The 17,602-nt window shown below is 45.4% G+C and overlaps 2 protein-coding genes across 3 annotated transcripts; one reads left to right on the forward strand and one right to left on the reverse strand.

The window, feature by feature from the left end:
* Positions 1–304: 304 nt before the first annotated feature.
* On the forward strand, positions 305–4,585 carry cdk5rap3 (CDK5 regulatory subunit associated protein 3). 2 transcript variants are annotated; one of them, XM_029707657.1, is made up of 14 exons: positions 305–461; positions 898–943; positions 1,030–1,161; positions 1,275–1,375; positions 1,471–1,519; positions 2,001–2,179; positions 2,369–2,505; positions 2,613–2,757; positions 2,954–3,070; positions 3,242–3,320; positions 3,461–3,549; positions 3,807–4,012; positions 4,169–4,340; positions 4,447–4,585. In XM_029707657.1, the coding sequence occupies exons 1-14, from the start codon at positions 456–458 to the stop codon at positions 4,510–4,512; spliced, it is 1,524 nt and encodes a 507-aa protein (XP_029563517.1). In that variant the 5' UTR covers positions 305–455; the 3' UTR covers positions 4,513–4,585. The 2 variants fall into 2 exon arrangements, with proteins under 2 accessions (XP_029563517.1, XP_029563525.1); XM_029707665.1 differs by having other exon boundaries at positions 2,954–3,064.
* A 7,621-nt stretch (positions 4,586–12,206) lies between these two features.
* Positions 12,207–15,321, reverse strand: si:ch211-194k22.8 (uncharacterized). Its single transcript, XM_029707678.1, has 7 exons — positions 15,055–15,321; positions 14,843–14,938; positions 14,209–14,268; positions 13,968–14,073; positions 13,623–13,864; positions 13,192–13,378; positions 12,207–12,851 (listed from the first exon to the last, which is right to left on the reverse strand). Exons 1-7 carry the CDS (start codon positions 15,130–15,132, stop codon positions 12,661–12,663), a joined length of 960 nt encoding a protein of 319 aa, XP_029563538.1. The 5' UTR covers positions 15,133–15,321; the 3' UTR covers positions 12,207–12,660.
* Positions 15,322–17,602: the final 2,281 nt, after the last annotated feature.

Consider the following 17,602-nt stretch of genomic DNA (forward strand, 5'->3'; position numbering starts at 1 on the left):
CATTCAAAGACTCAATTAGGGACACTCTTACTGACAGTTGAAAAGACCTCAACAAAAATAAATGTTCATTCAACTTTGCTGGTAGGCTATTAAATAATACATTCATTGTTTCATTCCAAAGTCCTGCGCTGAGCCCATGACTGAGCCCTGATTAATATCTGCTCAAGACAGAAATTAAACCTGAGGGTACAACGCCCTCTGTTGGTAGACGTCACCCAATCCGGAACTAAAATATTTACCTATTAGAATCAGTCCTTTGTATGGTACAATTCGATTGGTTTATGAGAGTTCGCTTTCCTACCATCACGTTTTTCTATTGGTCCTTCGTCTGGTAACGTGTCGTTTTGGGTGTAAATAGTGGAATAGCAGGTTAACTTGAAGAAGTCGCAGAAATATAACTGCAATGTGCCAAGAATAATAAAAATCCAACAATTTCATGAACAGTTGAAGAGGCGATGGAGGTACATGTATGCATATATGTTGTTTTTCTTCAGAACAATGGTTTGAATAGCTGGTTTGAAGACTGTTCAGATTGGCCTGCATGGTCTCTAGTTACTTCTGCTGAACTGTCGACCAGTAAATATTTAGATGAATTGCTCTCCATTATCTTGTTCTCGCAGATTAATTCGTGCACGGTAGTGTCAGTAATTTACACGAACCCGCTACAATATATCCATCAATGTATTGATAACAAGCTATCTAGCTTGTCAATGCTCACAGATTGTCAAAAGCACTCATTTCCATCCATATGCGGTTGTTTATATCTAGACTTTCACTTTGACCTTTCCTATGCTGCCACTGTTCACGTGATCATTTAGGAGCTACAATTCTCCTTTCTTAAATGGAGCTGTTCAAGTAACGTTATTAGGCTAACATTTAACCTCATCTTCTCAACAGAATCTTCAAAATCTTCCTATTGACATACAGACTAGTAAGCTTTTAGGTAAGATTGGATATAGTAATGAATGGACATTTTTCTACGAGTCTTTTGATTTCTGTAGTGGTACATTAACCAGCTATCCCCTGTAGACTGGCTGGTGGACCGACGACACTGCAGTCTGAAATGGCAGAGTGCTGTAATGAGCATCCGGGAGAAGATCAACGCTGCGATGCAGGACATGCCAGAGAACGAGGAGATCAAGGAGCTTCTCTCAGGGTCCTGTAAGTCCCTCACTCTCCTGACTGCTCCACAGCGACTATTCACATAAACGCAGATGTCTGGTACTTGCCATTGACATACCAAAATATAATAGTGCTGTCCTTTGTTATTGCAGACATCCACTACTTCCACTGCTTGAGGATAGTGGACATCCTGAGGGGGACTGAGGCCTCTTCCAAAAACATCTTTGGCAGATACTCCTCTCAGAGGATGAAGGTGAAGTGACATACAATGTCTGACAGTTGTTTTTGTCATCGTTTATCCCCCAAGTAGCCATCTACAAACCAGTCTTCTCTGTTTTGTTGCTGCAGGACTGGCAAGAAATAGTGTCCCTCTATGAGGCAGACAATGTTTACTTGGGTAAGTATGAGATTAAATAGTGGCCCACTATGAGGCAGACTATGTTAACTTGGGTAAGTGTGAGATGAAATAGTGGCCCACTATGAGGCAGACTATGTTAACTTGGGTAAGTGTGAGATGAAATAGTGGCCCTCTATGAGGCAGACTATGTTAACTTGGGTAAGTGTGAGATGAAATAGTGGCCCTCTATGAGGCAGACTATGTTAACTTGGGTAAGTGTGAGATGAAATAGTGGCCCTCTATCCTGGTCGTGGGGATCCACAGGGTGTGCAGCTAATCAAGGGTTGAATGATTTGTAGTTTAGTGGAATTGAGTTTTTTCGTAACACTGGGTTGGCATGAAAGCCTCAGTACCCTGTGGGTCCATGCTCAAGACCGGGATGGAGGAACACTGATGGAGGATGTAGGAACTAAGATTTCAATATAAACTGGTGAGACTTGAGTGTGACTGAGTATTGACTCTTCCCTGTTGTGTGACGCAGCGGAGGTGGCCAGCTTGTTGAGCCGCACTGTGAGCTATGAGGGTCCGGCCCTGAGGAAGCAGGTAGCCAAGGCCCAGCAGCTTCAGCAGGAGTTGAGCCGGAGAGAGACTGAGTGCCAGAGCTCTGCCGCGGACCTGAGGGAGCGCTTCTACGCAGGCTGCAAGCAGTACGGCATCATGGTGAGGACACACAGAGTGAAACACTGTGGTATGCATGTGGTGAAAACAGAGGTACAGCATATGCACAGTGTTACGCTGATGCATAGGTACACTGATCCATAGCTCAAGGCAAGGGTACAGTGCGATATTCTGTATTTAAAATGGTACACTTTCCCTGTGCCTGGCTGACACAATTTATTTCTCTCCCAGGGGGAAAATGTGGCTCGGGAGCTGCAGGCTCTGGTGAAGGATCTACCAACGACTCTTGGGGAAGTGGGGAGGGACACAGCCAAGCTAGAGGAGCAAATCGAACTTTACACAGCCTTCACAAACTTTCTCTGTGACTGGTGAGTGTGAAATCCCTTCCAGGTTCTGTGGAAAACACAGGACCTTGCTGGGTACGTCTTTTTGAATGGCATCAGTTGTTGAGTAAGAGTGTGTCGTCCTGCCACAGGGATGAGCCAGTGCTGCCCATGCTGACTTTTGCCCAGAAGAGAGGTAACCCCACGTTCTATGAGTGGCGAACTGGAAAAGCACCAGCGGTCATCGAGAGGCCTATAATGGAGGAGGCGCCCCCTGATACGGTCACGGAGGAAACGGTTTGTTGATCTTACACACTCTCTATCATTCTAAGTTGGTCTAATGATGACAGTGTCCGGGCTGCATCTTGAAACTAGTGTGAAATACTTTTAGGGCATTTGAAAATATCCTCTTAACTTTAAATTCACACACAATTCATCGTTATAGTAAGATGTCATGCTGACGGTGTGTGTCTGTATCTCTATGTCCATTCAGATTGACTGGGGTGACCTGGGGTGTGGGACAGGGGCAGAAGGGACACAGGATGTGATCACGGTGGAGGATGGAGGAGTGGACTGGGGCATCAGCCTGGAGCCTGGCTCTGACGTAAGAGTTAAGAGAACATACATTTTGTTCTTCATACATTTCTGTATGAACATTTGTGTTTGCCGTGAATCTTACTTTCTATTTTCTTACTTACTTTCTAATCCTCTTTGTGGCTTGAGGCACATAAGGCATCAATAAGATGCCTTTTATCTCTTAATGTGTTTTTTTCCCCCATAGGACACAGATGGAGGTGTCATTGATTGGGGAGCGAGTGAAACCCCTATAGAAATTGAGATCTTAGATATGGGCACGGACTGTGAGTATTCTTACCTTTTTATACCTGTAGCTGTAGACCAAAAAAAAGTTGCATAAATTCTACTGCGCAATGTATCTTCCGCATGGTAGCAGCACATTAAGAATGTGAAATGTGACCGTAAACTATGGTCGTGTGACCAGGTCCTGAGGGTGTGGCCAGGGGGGAGGATGCTCTGTCTATATTGGAGACCCCACAGACCCGCAGCCAGTACATCGACGAGTTGATGGAGGTAGGTAACCAGCCGGCTCTAATGCACAACCCTCTGGTGTTGTATGACAACTCTATGGAAAGATTTTGACAAGCCAGTCTCACTGTAATTGTGCATTTATCAGATTATGCTTTGAAATGCGTGGTATTGAAGTGCGTAGTATTACCTTTTTCCGTCGTAAGATTGCAATGTACATGGCGAGTTGGTCTTAGCGCACCATTGTTTACTGACTGGAGATGAGAGCGCAGACGGAGCCAGTGTGGTTGTGTGTTGGGCAGTTGGAGGTATTCCTGACCCAGCGGCTGAGTGAGATGGGAGAGGAGGGCAATGTGGTGGCCATGTGTCAGTTCCAGCTGGCCCCCTCCATCATCCAGGGGCAGACCTGCCAGCGCATCCAGGAGATGCTGGCTGAGGTGCGCCACCTGCTGGACCGGCTGACCAACCTACGGATGCAGCACCTCTTCATGATCCAGGCCTCGCCACGGTGAGTCTTCGTCACAACACTACAACTGTCAGCTTCATCAGTAGTCATCTCTATCATCTTCTCAGACCTCTACAACAACCAGTATTGCCATTAGCTGGTTCCTTGTAAAGGGTATTCAGGGGAACTCCCCATGCTGAGACGGCGTGTGTGTCCCAGGTACGTGGAGCGTGTCTCGGAGGTCCTGAGGCAGAAGCTGAAGCAGGCAGACATCCTCGTGCTGAAGCGGGCCACACTGGCCGAGAAGAGACAGGAAGCTCTGGAAGAGCAGGCCACCCTGGAGCCCCGCATCGACCTGCTGGCTCAGCGTACCCACCAACTCCACAAACTGGTACTGTCCATCTGTCTCTCTCTCGTATGTCTCTGTCTGGTAGATTACAATGACGACGGGCAAGTGTGGGACTCACCTGACCTGTGACTTGTGTTGTGTTTTACAGATTGAAGCGGACATTTCAAAACGCTACAACAACCGGCCTGTCAACCTAATGGGAGTCAATGTGTAGCTGTTGTAGTTCACCCAGATTTGTATCATCGTCGTAGCGCCCTAGAAAAAATAAATGTTTGATTTGATGTAAAGGTGTGTTGTTATGAATACTTTTTTCATTATCTGCTGTAAACAACTCTTCAAATAATATACGGGCATTGTTGTACCTGTTTTTAAACAGCTCCTAATGTTGCTAGGCAAGATAGATAGTAGATGTGAAACAGAAATAAGAACACAGTCAGGAGTGAGTATACACATTCTGCACTTGAATGAGACGCACAATGCCAACTCTCCCTAACGTTACACAATTCTTGATCTAAACCTCAACTTTCTCCTTGAGCTCTTTGTTACCGCAGCCTAAGATTCTAACATGTTGTGTTCTCCTTTTCACCCCTGGGCAGCTAGCTGCATAATCACACTCCCAAAACTCATGACGATCGCAAGATTGAGAGGCTAATGGCCAGTATCATTGAATCTCAACAGATGGATAAAAGGGAGGGAGAGGAGGGTAGATGGTTTACATGGGACTAATAACACATTATTCTGTGAAGCTGCCTTAGAGGGGTTTCTTTTGAAATCACACAAAGCACACCACTTATGGATAATGCTGAGGCTGAGTCAGTATTGTTGAAATGATCTGCACTGTATCCCAATATCGATGCATGTTATTATCATGCAAATACCCTAGATGATGATGGTGGTGATAAGCAGTGTGTACAGTTCCCTAGAAAAATCCAATGGAGACGAGAATTGAACATTTATCAAACCAATCCCACATTAGAACAATATCTCAATTTCATGGAAATATGTTAGAAGTTTCTCATTAGTTAGCTAGTCAAGTTTGATTATTTTATAGAAATCAATTTTAATCAGCCTCCACAACAATGTTAAGGACCCTGGGACTGAACACCTCCCGCTGCAACTGGATGCTGGACTTCCTGACGGGCCCGACCCCAGGTGATGACGGTAGGAAATAACATATCCTCCACGTGGCCACGCACAACTCCAACACCATTAAGTTTGCTTACGACACGACGGCGGTAGGCCTGGTCACCGACAACAATAAAACAGCCTATAGGGAGGAGGTCAAAGACCTGGCAGTGTGGTGCCAGGACAACAACCTCAATGTCAGAAAGACAAAGGAGCTGATCGTGTACTACAGGAAGCGGAGCGTTGAGCACGCCCCCATTCGAAACGACGGGGCTGTAGTGGAGCGGGACGATAGCTTCAAGTTCACTAAAGATCTATCATGATCCACACACACCAACACAGTCGTGAAGAGGGCATGACAACGCCTCTTCCCCCTCTGGAGGCTGAAAAGATTTGGCAAGATTTGGCATCTACATTGAGAACATATTGACTGACTCCATCACCACTTGGTAAGGCAACTGCTTGGTATCAGACCGCAAGGCACTACAGAGGGTAGTGTGTGCTGCCCATTACATCACTGGGGTCGAGCTCCCTCCCTTCTTTTTTTGTTCAGCATAGTTAGGCCGTGTAGCTATTTGGCTATCTGCATTGGCCCTTTTTCCACAAGCTTTTTTGACTCCTCACATACGCTGCTGCTACTGTTTATTATCTATCCTGTTGCCTAGTTACTTTATTCCTAGTTATATGTACATACCTCAGTTTCCTCATACCCCTGCACACCGACTCGGTACTGTCTTGGTGTGCTTGGACCATGTTAGTTTGTTGGTGATGTGGACACCAAGGAACTTGAAGCTCTCAACCTGCTCCACTGCAGCCCCATCGATGAGAATGGGGGCGTGCTCGGTCCTCTTTTTCCTGTAGTCAACAATCATCTCCTTTGTCTTGATCACGATGAGGGAGAGGTTGTTGTCCTGGCACCACACGGCCAGGTCTCTTACCTCCTCCCTATAGGCTGTCTCGTCGTCGGTGGTCAGGCCTACCACTGTTGTGTTATCTGCAAACTTAATGATGGTGTTGGAGTCGTGCCTGGCCGTGCAGTCATGAGTGAACAAGGAGTACAGGAGGGGACTGAGCACACACCCCTGAGGGGCCCCTGTGTTGAGGATCAGCATGGCGGATGTGTTATCTACCCTTACCACTTGGGGGCGGCCCGTCAGGAAGTCCAGGATCCAGTTGCAGAGGGAGGTGTTTAGTCGCAGGGTCCTTAGCTTATTGATGAGGGCACTATGGTTTTGAACGCTGAGCTGCAGTCAATGAATAGCATTCTCACATAGGTGTTCCTTTTGTCCAGGTGGGAAAGGGCAGTGTGGAGTGCAATAGAGATTGCATCATCTGTGGATCTGTTGGGGCGGTATGCAAATTGGAGTGGGTCTAGGGTTTCTGGGATAATGGTGTTGATGTGAGCCACAACCAGCCTTTTGAAGCACTTCTTTTTTTTTATTGTATTTTACCTTTCTTTAACTAGGCAAGTCAGTTAACACATTCTTATTTTCAATGACGGCCTAAGAACAGTGAGTTAACTGCCTTGTTCAGGGGAAGAACGACAGATTTGTACCTTGTCAGCTCGGGGATTCGATCTTGCCACCTTTCAGTTACTAGTTCAACCACTAGGCTACGCTGCCGCCACTTCATGGCTACAGAAGTGAGTGCTACGGGTCGGTAGTTACCTTAGTGTTCTTGGGCACAGGCACTATGGTGGTCTGCTTAAAACATGTTGCTATTGCAGACTCGGACAGGGAGAGGTTGAAAATGTAATTGAAGACACTTGCCAGTTGATCAGCGCATGCCCGCAGAACACATCCTGGTAATCCGTTTGGCCTTGCCAATCTTGACCGGTTTAAAGGTCTTACTCACATTGGCTGCGGAGAGCACGATCACACAGTCTTCCAGAACAGCTGGTGCTCTCATGCATGTTTCAGTGTTATTTGCCTCGAAGCGAGCATAGAAGTTGTTTAGCTCGTCTGGTAGGCTCGTGTCATTGGGCAGCTCTCGGCTGTGCTTCCCTTTGTAGTCTGTAATGGTTTGCGGGCCCTGCCACATCCGATGAGCGTCAGAGCCGGTGTAGCACAATTCGATCTTAGTCCTGTATTGACGCTTTGCTTGTTTGATGGTTCGTCTGAGGGCATAGCAGGATTTCTTATAAGCTTCCGGGTTAGAGTCCCACTCCTTGAAAGCGGAAGCTCTAGCCTTTGACTCAGTGCGGATGTTGCCTGTAATCCATGGCTTCTGATTGGGGTATGTACATACAGTCACTGTGGGGACGGCATCATCGATGCACTTATTGAGGAAGCCAATGACTGATGTGGTGTACTCCTCAATGCCATCGGAGGAAACCCGGAACATATTTCAGAGGGAGAGCTTTGTATGTGTCTCTGTGTGTGGAGTAAAGGTGGTCCAGAGTTTTTTTCCCCTCTGGTTGCACATTTAACATGCTGATAGAAATTTGGTTAAACGGATTTAAGTTTCCCTGCATTAAAGTCCCCGGCTACTAAGAGTGCCGCCTCTGGGTGAGTGTTTTCTTGTTCGCTTGTGGCAGAATACAGCTCATTCAATGCTGTCTTAGTGCCAGCCTCTGACGGTGGTGGTATGTAAAACAGCTACGAAAAATACAGATGAAAACTCTAGGTAGGTAGTGTGGTCTACAGTTTATTATGAGATACTCTACCTCAGGCAAGCAATAGCTCGAGACTTCCTTAGATATCGTGCACCAGCTGCTATTTACAAAAATACATAGTCCACCGCCCCTTGTCTTACCAGAAGCCGCTGTTCTATCCTGCCGGTGCAGCGTATAACCAGCTAACAGTATGTTGATAGTGTCGTTGTTCAGCCACATCTCCGTAAAGCATAAGATATTACAGTTTTGAATGTCCTGTTGGTAGTTTAATCTTCCGCGTATGTCATCTATTTTATTGTCCAAAGACTGCATGTTTTCTAGCAGAATGGAAGGAAGTGGGGGTTTATTCGATCGCCTACAAATTCTCAGAAGGCAGCCCGCCCTCCGGCCCCTTTTTCTCCCCATCCTCTTCACGCACATCACGGGGATCTGGGCCTGTTCCCGAGAAAGCAGTATATCGTTTGCGTCGGCCTCGTCAGACTCGTTAAAGGAAAAAAAGGATTTTGCCAGTCCATGTTGATTAATCGCAGTCCTGATGTCCAGAATTTATTTTTGGTCATAAGAGACGGTAGCGGCAACATTATGTACAAAATAAGAAAAAAATATAAGTTACAAACAACGCAAATAAACGAACAAAAAAACACAATCGGTTGGGGGCAAGTAAAACGTTTGCCTTCTTCTCCGGTGCCATCTCCGGTGCCATAATAACTTAAATGCATTTAATAAATAAAGATCTTTAGGGTTACGGTATATTTTGGAGTGTTATACATTTTCATAAACAATGTCCGGTGCCATCAAACCGTGAAGAGGGCACGACAAAACCTATTTCCCCTCAGAAGACTGAAAAGATTTGGCATGGGTCCTCAGATCCTCAAAAGGTTCTACAGCTGCACCTTCGAGAGCATCCTGACTGGTTGCATCACTGCCTGGTATGGCATCTGCTCGGCCTCCGACCGCAAGGTACTACAGAGGGTAGTGCGAACGGCCCAGTACCTCACTGGGGCCAAGCTTCCTGGCATCCAGGACCTCTATACCAGGCGGTGTCAGAGGAAGGCCCTAAAAATTGTCAAAGAGTCCAGCCACCCTAGTCATAGAATGTTCTCTCTGCTACCGCATGGCAAGCGGTACCAGAGCGCCAAGTCTAGGTCCTAGAAGCTTCTAAACAGCTTTTACCCCAAGCCATAAAAACACCTAATCAAATTGCTACTCAGACTATTTGCATTGCCCCCCCCCTTCACAGCGCTGCTACTCTCTGTTGTTATCATCTATGCATAGTCACTTTAATAACTCCACCTACATGTACATAATCCACCAGCTCGGCGCCATCATGGATCAAGTTATCCAGACCCTGGACCGTTGGGAGAGACAGGTAGGTCCACCAGCGCGTTCAACAACGCAACCCGAACCTCCACTACTCACTCCTTCTGCAACTGGTCCAAGTGGGATGCGTCTCGCCCTTCCCGGGAGTATGATGGGACGGCGGCATGGTGCCAGGGTTTCCTGTTACAGCTGGACCAATACCTAGGCACCGTTTACCCAGCTCCCTCGGGAAGGGAGAGGGTGTCCGCCCTCATCTCGTGCCTCACAGGGAGAGCTCTGGAGTGGGCCAACGCTGTGTGGGGAGAAGGAGAAGCGGCGTTGGAGGACTTCACCTCTTCCAGCTGAGGCAGGAGACGAGGAGCGCCCAGGAGTTTGCCCTAGAGTTTAGGACCCTGGCTGCCGGCGTGGGATGGAACGACAGGGCCCTGATCGACCACTACCGTTGCAGTCTGCGCGAGGACGTCCGTCGGGAGTTGGCCTGCAGAGACACCACCCTCACGTTGGATCAGCTGGTGGACCTTTCCATCCGGCTGGACAACATGCTGGCTACCTGCGGACGTTCAAATCGGGGTTCGGTGGTTCCATCCCCTCGCACCCCCTCTCCTGAACCTATGGAGCTGGGAGGGGCGGTGCGTAGGAAGACCGGAGGGGTTTTCAGTTCGTGCACCATCTGTGGCCGCAGAGGACACATTGCCGGTCGGTGCCGGGTTGGTCCCTCTGGGAGTCGAGGCAGCAGGCAGGGCACTCTGGCGTCACCCCAGGTGAGTCTGCACCACTCTCATCCAGAGTCCTCTGTTGTCCAACTGTTTGTACCTGTTTGTTTTCCTGATTTTTCCCCGCATTCCCAGCATAAGGCGCTAGTCGATTCAGGCGCAGCTGGGAATTTTATTGACAGAGCGCATGCTCGTAGTCTTATGATCCCCATTATGCCTGTGGCTAGACCTTTCCCAGTTCACGCTCTGGATAGTCGACCATTGGGGTCCGGGCTAATCAGGGAAGCCACTATCTCCCTGGCCATGGTGACGTAGGGGAGTCACGGGGAGAGAATCAGTCTCTTTCTCATTGACTCTCCTGCGTTTCCTGTGGTACTGGGCTTTCCCTGGTTGGCTCATCATAACCCCTCTATTTCATGGCAACAGAGGGCTCTCACAGGGTGGTCGCGAGAGTGCTCAGGGAGGTGTGTAGGGGTTTCTGTTGGTGCTACCATGGTGGAAAGTCCAGACCAGGTCTCCACCATGCGCATTCCTCCAGAATATGCCGATTTGGCTCTTTTTTGTGAAGAAGAAGGATGGAGGTCTGCGACTCAATTACCACCCCATCGACGGGGGGATTGTGCGATAAATCTCCTGGTAGATGCTGCACTCCCCAGGAGTCACGTGTATCCCCTGTCGCAAGTGGAGACGGCGGATATGGAGACATATGTCTCCGAATCCCTGCGTCGGGTGTACATTCGGTCATCCACTTCACCCGCCTCCTCGAGTTTCTTTTTTGTGAAGAAGAAGGATGGAGGTCTGCGCCCGTGCATTGATTATCGAGGTCTCAATCAAATCACGATGAGGTACAGTTACCCGCTACCTCTTATCGCCACGGCGATTGAGTCAATGCACGGGGCTTGCTTCTTCACAAAACTGGATCTCAGGAGCGCATACCACCTGGTGCGTATCCGGGAGGTAGACAAGTGGAAGACGGTGTTTAGTACCACCTCAGGGCATTATGAGTACCTCGTCATGCCGTATGGGTTGATGAATGCTCCATCAGTCTTCCAATTCTTTGTCGACGAGATTTTCAGAGACCTGCACGGGCAGGGTGGGGTACCTCGTGGACTGGGAGGGGTACGGTCCGGAGGAGAGATGCTGGGTTCCGGAGGAGGACGTGTTGGACCCTTCTCTGCTGCGGCATTTCCACCGTCTCCATCCGGATCGCCCTGCGCCTCGTCCTCGAGGCCAGTGTCGGCGCGCTGCTGGAGCCGCGCGTCAAGGGGGGATACTGTCACGACTTCTGCTGAAGTCGGTTCCTCTCCGTGTTCGGCGGTCGCCGTCACCGGTCTCCTAGCCATCGCCGATCCATTTTTCATGTTCCATTTGTTTTGTCTAGGTCTCACACTTACCTGGTTTCAATTCCATAATTACATGTATATGTTCCCTCTGTTTCCCCCATGTCCTTGTCGGGAATTGTTTATCGTAAGTACGTGTGCTTTATGTGACTGGTGCGATACGGGTTTTGTTTCCCATGTTTTTTGTTATTTTTGTATGCCGGTAGTTATGCACATTAAACGGCTCCGGCTATTTACCAAGTTCTGCTCTCCTGCGTTTGACTTCCATGCCACCAGTTACACGTCCCTGACACCTGTTGTATTCGGTGCATGTGACTAATAAAATTAGATTTGATTTACTGGTACCCCGTGTATATAGCAAAGTTATCATGTGTATCATTACCTTCATTATTTTGTGTTATGACTTTTATATTATTTATCTTTTCTTTCTCTCTGCATTGTTGGGAAGGGCCCATAAGCATTTCACTATTAGTCTACACCTGTTGTTTACTTAGCATGTGACAAATAACATCTGATTTGATTTGAATGTATTATAAGCATACTGATAATTCTAGCAGTGGAGTCGGACAGATGTTGGGCCTCTGTAGCCCAAAAGACTAGGGTTGCCAAGGCAACTGGCCAAGTGTCCCCTGCAGTTGTCACTCTTCCTTGGTCATTGATCGCCTCTCATCTCACCAGCTCTCTCTGCTGGCATTGTCTGTGCACATACATACCCTCTTTAAAATATACTAAATATATTTTCTTATGTCTTTTATTGATGATGCAGGATAATGGAAAAACTGCAAATTGCCAGATACCTATTTTGTTCAATCCAGTCATTTATCAGGTTGTCATTGCAAAAAAAACAACATTAACTCATCACGGGGCTCATCATACAGTTCATTTTCAAAGGCATTGAGAATGTGCTAACACTCGTTCAGCATTGATTTTGCAAGGTCCAATCTTTTGCAAATGACTATCTTAAAAATACAAAATTCCAAAACAATTGGCATTTATTTATAATCGGGACATAAAGTTCACATATGCTACAGTATTATGCTTTATCTAGATCAACAGCAACCAGAGACCAGGGTGAATGCAAAGTTTGAATTCATGTTTGACTGAACTGAGGATAAACTTGCGTTCAGCATGATCACCTATTCAAATCTCAACCTCTCACAAACGTCAGCAGTCAAACATGGTTCATTGAAGTAAAAAAAAAAGTTAAATATTACCTCCATGCATTTGTCAATTATCCATAATCAGATATTTCACCTTTGATCCTCGACAAAATCCATGTTAACAATACTTGTTCTGGGGCAGGGCAGGTCAAAGCTGGACTCCATATTACCCAACATTGGAGGCTTCTTCCTCAGCCTCTTCGCCTCGTTCTGCAGTTTCTGCCGGATGTACCCTTTAATTTCCGCATCTGTCTTTCCAGGAAAAAAATACTGAACTGTCCCTGTGGAAATAGTCACATGAAATGTACATGCGGAACTCCCTTTAAACAGAAATGATTACAGTTGTGCATAACACATGTTTTTTCTCTCATGTACGTCAATTCATAGAGGTGGTTAGAAAACTAGGTCAGGAACAGTTAGGAAACAGTGACAATACAGTTATTATGCAAGTCAAAACCAAAGGCTATAACGATTGTAGATATTTAAGACATTCCAACTATCTTTTTCAAACAATAATCAAATAAACATTAGCCTAATAATGCATTTTGCACTGAACCTCAGTGTTCTGTGCTGTCTTTATTATGTCTCCCAATAAGGTATGTTGAGGGAAAGGCTGCTTACTCAGTATGGCCTGGACATCCTCAGTAGGGAGAGCAGGTTTGGTCTGAGACCTCTTGTTGTACACCAGCCCTGAGATGGAGTGGGAGGCTAGGCAGTCCCTCTCATACAGCCCTCGCAACAGGTCATTGGTCAGTTTCTGAGCTGTAGTGCCAGTGTTGCACCGTTCCAACAGCTCTGGGGTGATGAACTGAGGACAAAATAAGATGTGTATATATAAGACTTGGAGACTGGCAACCAGTTCAAAAGAGGCAGGGTGTGGGTGTAGGTCAAGTTTGTTTTTTTACACCAAATATTCCAACGGGAAGATAAAAATAAGCGTTATTTCTGGTAGGTCCAGCCCAGGTAGTACCTCATCCATGTATTTAAATGTTTTATCCCATTTCGTTCCTATTGAACATGACCCAAAAATCAGTGTAGTGGTTTATCTGTACCTCAGTGAAGAGTCCATCCCTATGGTGCCTGTGTAGTTTCTGGGGTAAGGCCCCCCGTTTCTCCCACTGCCCATTCATCCCAGTTGGGCAGGCCAGTAAATCTGGGGTCATGGCATCTCCACTGACAAGTCCTACAGTTAGGCTAGGACGTGATGCTTGGACAGACGTCTTGCTGTCCTCATTCGACCACCTCTGGGTCTTTTCTATCAGGGCTTTAAGGTTTCTGGACAGCTCTCCACAAGCTGTCAAGTCATTCACACAAAATGTCCTAAACATTTAACTTCACTCTGGATAAAATGTGTAAAGTTTCAAGAGGATTTCATTCATTCATTTTAATCTCCTCACCTGTAAGGCACTGAATTTGGTCTTTCAGGCTTTCCATCTCTCTTTGCATGCAAATCACCATAGCAATGAGTTTCATCTTTGAGTATGACTGCAGAAACTCTGACTCCTGCCATGACAATACAAAATCCGAATTGGATGTTGGGTATTGGAAGGAATGTTCAAGATAACATCACATCACAAATTGTCCACACCTGTGCAGAAGGAGTGGGTTGTGTGAAAATAAAACATGTCAGAGGCTTACCTCTGTATTGGAATTGCTGTCCCTCAGGTGATACAAATTAGGACTGCCCAGCTCAAAAGCCTGTAAAAAATAGGATTTCAAAGTTCTTATATATTTACATTTTAGTCATTTAGCAGACACTCTTATCCAAAACGACTTACAGTAGTGAATGCATACATTTCATGCATTTTTTTTTCTTTTTGTACTGGCCCCCGTGGGAATCGAACCCACAACCCTGGCGTTGCAAACACCATGCTCTACCAACAGAGCCACAGTTATCATCCAAAGTTTAAACTATTTCATTAACATTACGAACTTTCTCTGCAATAAGACATAACTTTGAAAGCCTATTTCATGAGATACCCTTTATAACAGGACAACATAAAAAATGACTGCTTTGAAGTTGTGACATAAAGTAACAAAACATATAAATGCACACTACACACAATCCAAAAAAGAGCCGCCTTTTGTTCAATGGAGAAGCAGTTCATTTAGTACCATGTTTTACCCCGTTGTTCTCCCTGCTTGCACCCCAAGCCTAGTGTCCATTGGTCAAATCACAGCTAACAACAACATATGCCATACTTGGTGGTGCATTTATTATAGAATAGACATGTTTCAAGATATACAGTATGTAACTGTATAAGTAACAAACCCTTATCCACTTCTGGAAGCCGGCTGAGGATGAAGAATTTTCGTCGACTTTCTCTTTATCAAGATACATCTGTTTTCTTCTTTTCTGCACCCCATGCTGTTAGACAGTTATGGCATGATTAAGTTAAAACACGTTTATTCAAACTCACAGCAGTTGTTAATATTTTAAGATCAAGACATTTTATGGCAATAGGCTACTCTTACAAAGCTTACATCGACTTTTTGAGCCCCGTCTTCATCTCCTTCACTTTCGTAGTCAAGGACTCGTTTCGCCTTTGATTTCCTTCTCATATTTCTATTCCATTAATTGCCTTGCAGAAGAAACTGTGCCCAGCATACTGCACGTGTTCAAAATATTGGGGAAGACTGATAAGTGAAAGTGTCATGGGTAAACGGAGGAGGGTAACGCAAGAGGGGACGCTTGCTGTCGTTCTTCTACTCCAGAACCAGCGTGCGAAAACATCCCCTTTGATGCCCGATCCTCCTACACAGAGAGAGGGAGTGAGGATTTTATACACTGAGGCGTAATGTGGCACTGTTACGTTGTAGCCGTGAATGATTCGATAATGATTTGTATCCCTCTCAAAGTTACATTGTACTTTTTGCTACCTAATAGGTCACTTTGGGGTGATGAGAATCAGAAAATTACTTTTAATTTTACCAATAAGAATTAGAAGAGTATTTTCATTCCTTTTTCTTTCTATTATAATTATTGACACTATCAAAGCATACTTTTTTGATGCATGTATGCATTGCATTAAACAGTCAAAGCAATACTTTTGTTGAGAGATGAGATGCTTGTGTGGTGATGTAACTGAGAAATTCGTCACAGTTTCAGTTAATTTGCTACAAACTTATAGTTCATAAACATATTTTCTTGAAAAGAAGATGCATTCTTTGAAATACTGGTTGATTGATAGTTTAGAAAAAGGCCATTACATTCACAGAAAAGACTAAGAGAAATATGTATTCATAGTGTATTACAATGGCTTTACTGTATGTGCCACAAAATACAAAGAGCATGTATGCTCTCCAAAAATAGATATAATGACACATCATGATGCACTTGAGCAATGTCTGCAGGCCAAATTGAAGTTGATAACTGTGATAAAAATAATATTTTTCAACAACCCTTTGTCCACATCCTGGATATGTATCAATACAATCTTAATTAAACTTTTTAATTAAACTTTTAAATTGTCAAAAAAAGGTTAATTAAACAGTGGATGTTTTGCCTGCTTAAATGTGCTCTCTTGTCATCTGGTGGCATCCATCCATCATGATCACTCACAAAAATTCATTATCCTTTACTCAAATACCGATTTTGTCTCTGTGGAAATTAACTGGAGGTCTCTTTGAGTAACAAAACCTATGAAAGTATGATTTATCCCAATAAACTTGAGATGGTGTGGTGATGAAGATTAGGTTATTCAACCAAGTTGGACACTCCTGGACTGCTCTTCCTGTTCCATTACCTCGCTGTTGGGCTAACCCCTACCTGTCACACCCTGATCTGTTTCACCTGTCTTTGTGCTTGTCTCCACCCCCCTCCAGGTGTTTCCATCTTCCACATTATCCCTAGTGTACTTATACCTGTGTTCTCTGTTTGTCTGTTGCCAGTTCGTATTGTTTCGTCTAGCCTACCAGCGTTTTTCCCGTGTTCCTGTCTTGCTCTAGTTCCTGTTTTCTAGCTATCCCGGTTTTTGACCATTCTGCTGCCGTGACCCTGAGCCTACCTGCCGTTCTGTACATTTCGGACTCTGCTCTGGACTACTGACCTCTGCCTGCCATTGACCTGTCGTTTGCCTGCCCCCCTGTTTCTGTAATAAACTTTTGTTACTTCGAAACAGTCTGCATCTGGGTCTTCTCCTGAGCCTTGATACTACCAAAGTTATGTTATGCACTGACTGCCTCAGACTCTGAGTCTAAGTGAATCGCAGAACTTGGGATGGGGCACTCAGAGTGATAGTTGGACACGAGAGCAGGATACATGGCAGACACTGTAAAGACATACAGACAGTAGAGTTAGAAACACGTATTTACGTGTCACTCCACAATGATACAATAATACAAAATGCTGATTTTTTTTCCTCATTAAAAACAATCATAGTCAAACATGTTACAGACGTCATCTATATTGCATTACGATATCAGTGGTCACGTCTGGCTCAGTTGGTAGAGCATGGTGCTTGCATCACCAGGGTTGTTGGTTCAATTCTCACGGGGGACAGTAGGAGTTACTGACAGAACCATGATGACTGTTCATTCTCTTATAGCTCTATGCTCACTCTACCTAGTAGTACGTAAACTTTGTTTGAATTCCGCTGTCTGTATTATGTCTCTAAATGTTGTCTACCACTAGCAGCAACATACAGGTATCACCAAGTAAAATTCTGAGTTGTGTGTAAATGTACTTGACAAATAAATGGTACTTCTGATTCAGATAATGGAAAACCTTCATTCTATTTCTAGGGGTAAACCTACCCTATGCAGATACACCATGGAATTATTAACACAGATTATAGGAACAAGTGTGTATTTAGGCCTACACATAAAAGCTCACACAATAGTTTGTCCCTATGACGTGGTCTCTGTGGGAAAAGCTGATATAACGTGCAATGAATGAGCCATATGACTATGAGGGGCGTCAGGTAGCTTTGTCGTTCTGCCCCTGAACAAGGCAGTTAACCCACTGTTCCTAGGCTGTCATTGTAAATAAGAACTAGTTCTTAACTAATTTGCCTAGTTAAATAAAGGTTAA

The sequence above is a fragment of the Salmo trutta genome, chromosome 2 (assembly GCF_901001165.1).
Source record: "Salmo trutta chromosome 2, fSalTru1.1, whole genome shotgun sequence".
NCBI classification, from domain to species: Eukaryota; Metazoa; Chordata; class Actinopteri; order Salmoniformes; family Salmonidae; genus Salmo; species Salmo trutta.

What these genes read in the sequence shown, in the direction of transcription:
- cdk5rap3 (XM_029707657.1), top strand. An exon ending in ACAGACTAGTAAGCTTTTAG is followed by an intron (nt 944 to 1,029) that starts GTAAGATTGGAT and finishes TATCCCCTGTAG; the next exon opens with ACTGGCTGGTGGACCGACGA. An exon ending in ACTCCTCTCAGAGGATGAAG is followed by an intron (nt 1,376 to 1,470) that starts GTGAAGTGACAT and finishes TTGTTGCTGCAG; the next exon opens with GACTGGCAAGAAATAGTGTC.
- si:ch211-194k22.8 (XM_029707678.1), bottom strand. Translation starts at nt 15,132, where the DNA reads ATGAGAAGGAAATCAAAGGCGAAACGAGTCCTTGACTACGAAAGTGAA. An exon ending in ACGGGGCTCAAAAAGTCGAT is followed by an intron (nt 14,939 to 15,054) that starts GTAAGCTTTGTA and finishes ACTGTCTAACAG; the next exon opens with CATGGGGTGCAGAAAAGAAG. An exon ending in GGATGTCCAGGCCATACTGA is followed by an intron (nt 12,852 to 13,191) that starts GTAAGCAGCCTT and finishes CTATTTCCACAG; the next exon opens with GGACAGTTCAGTATTTTTTT.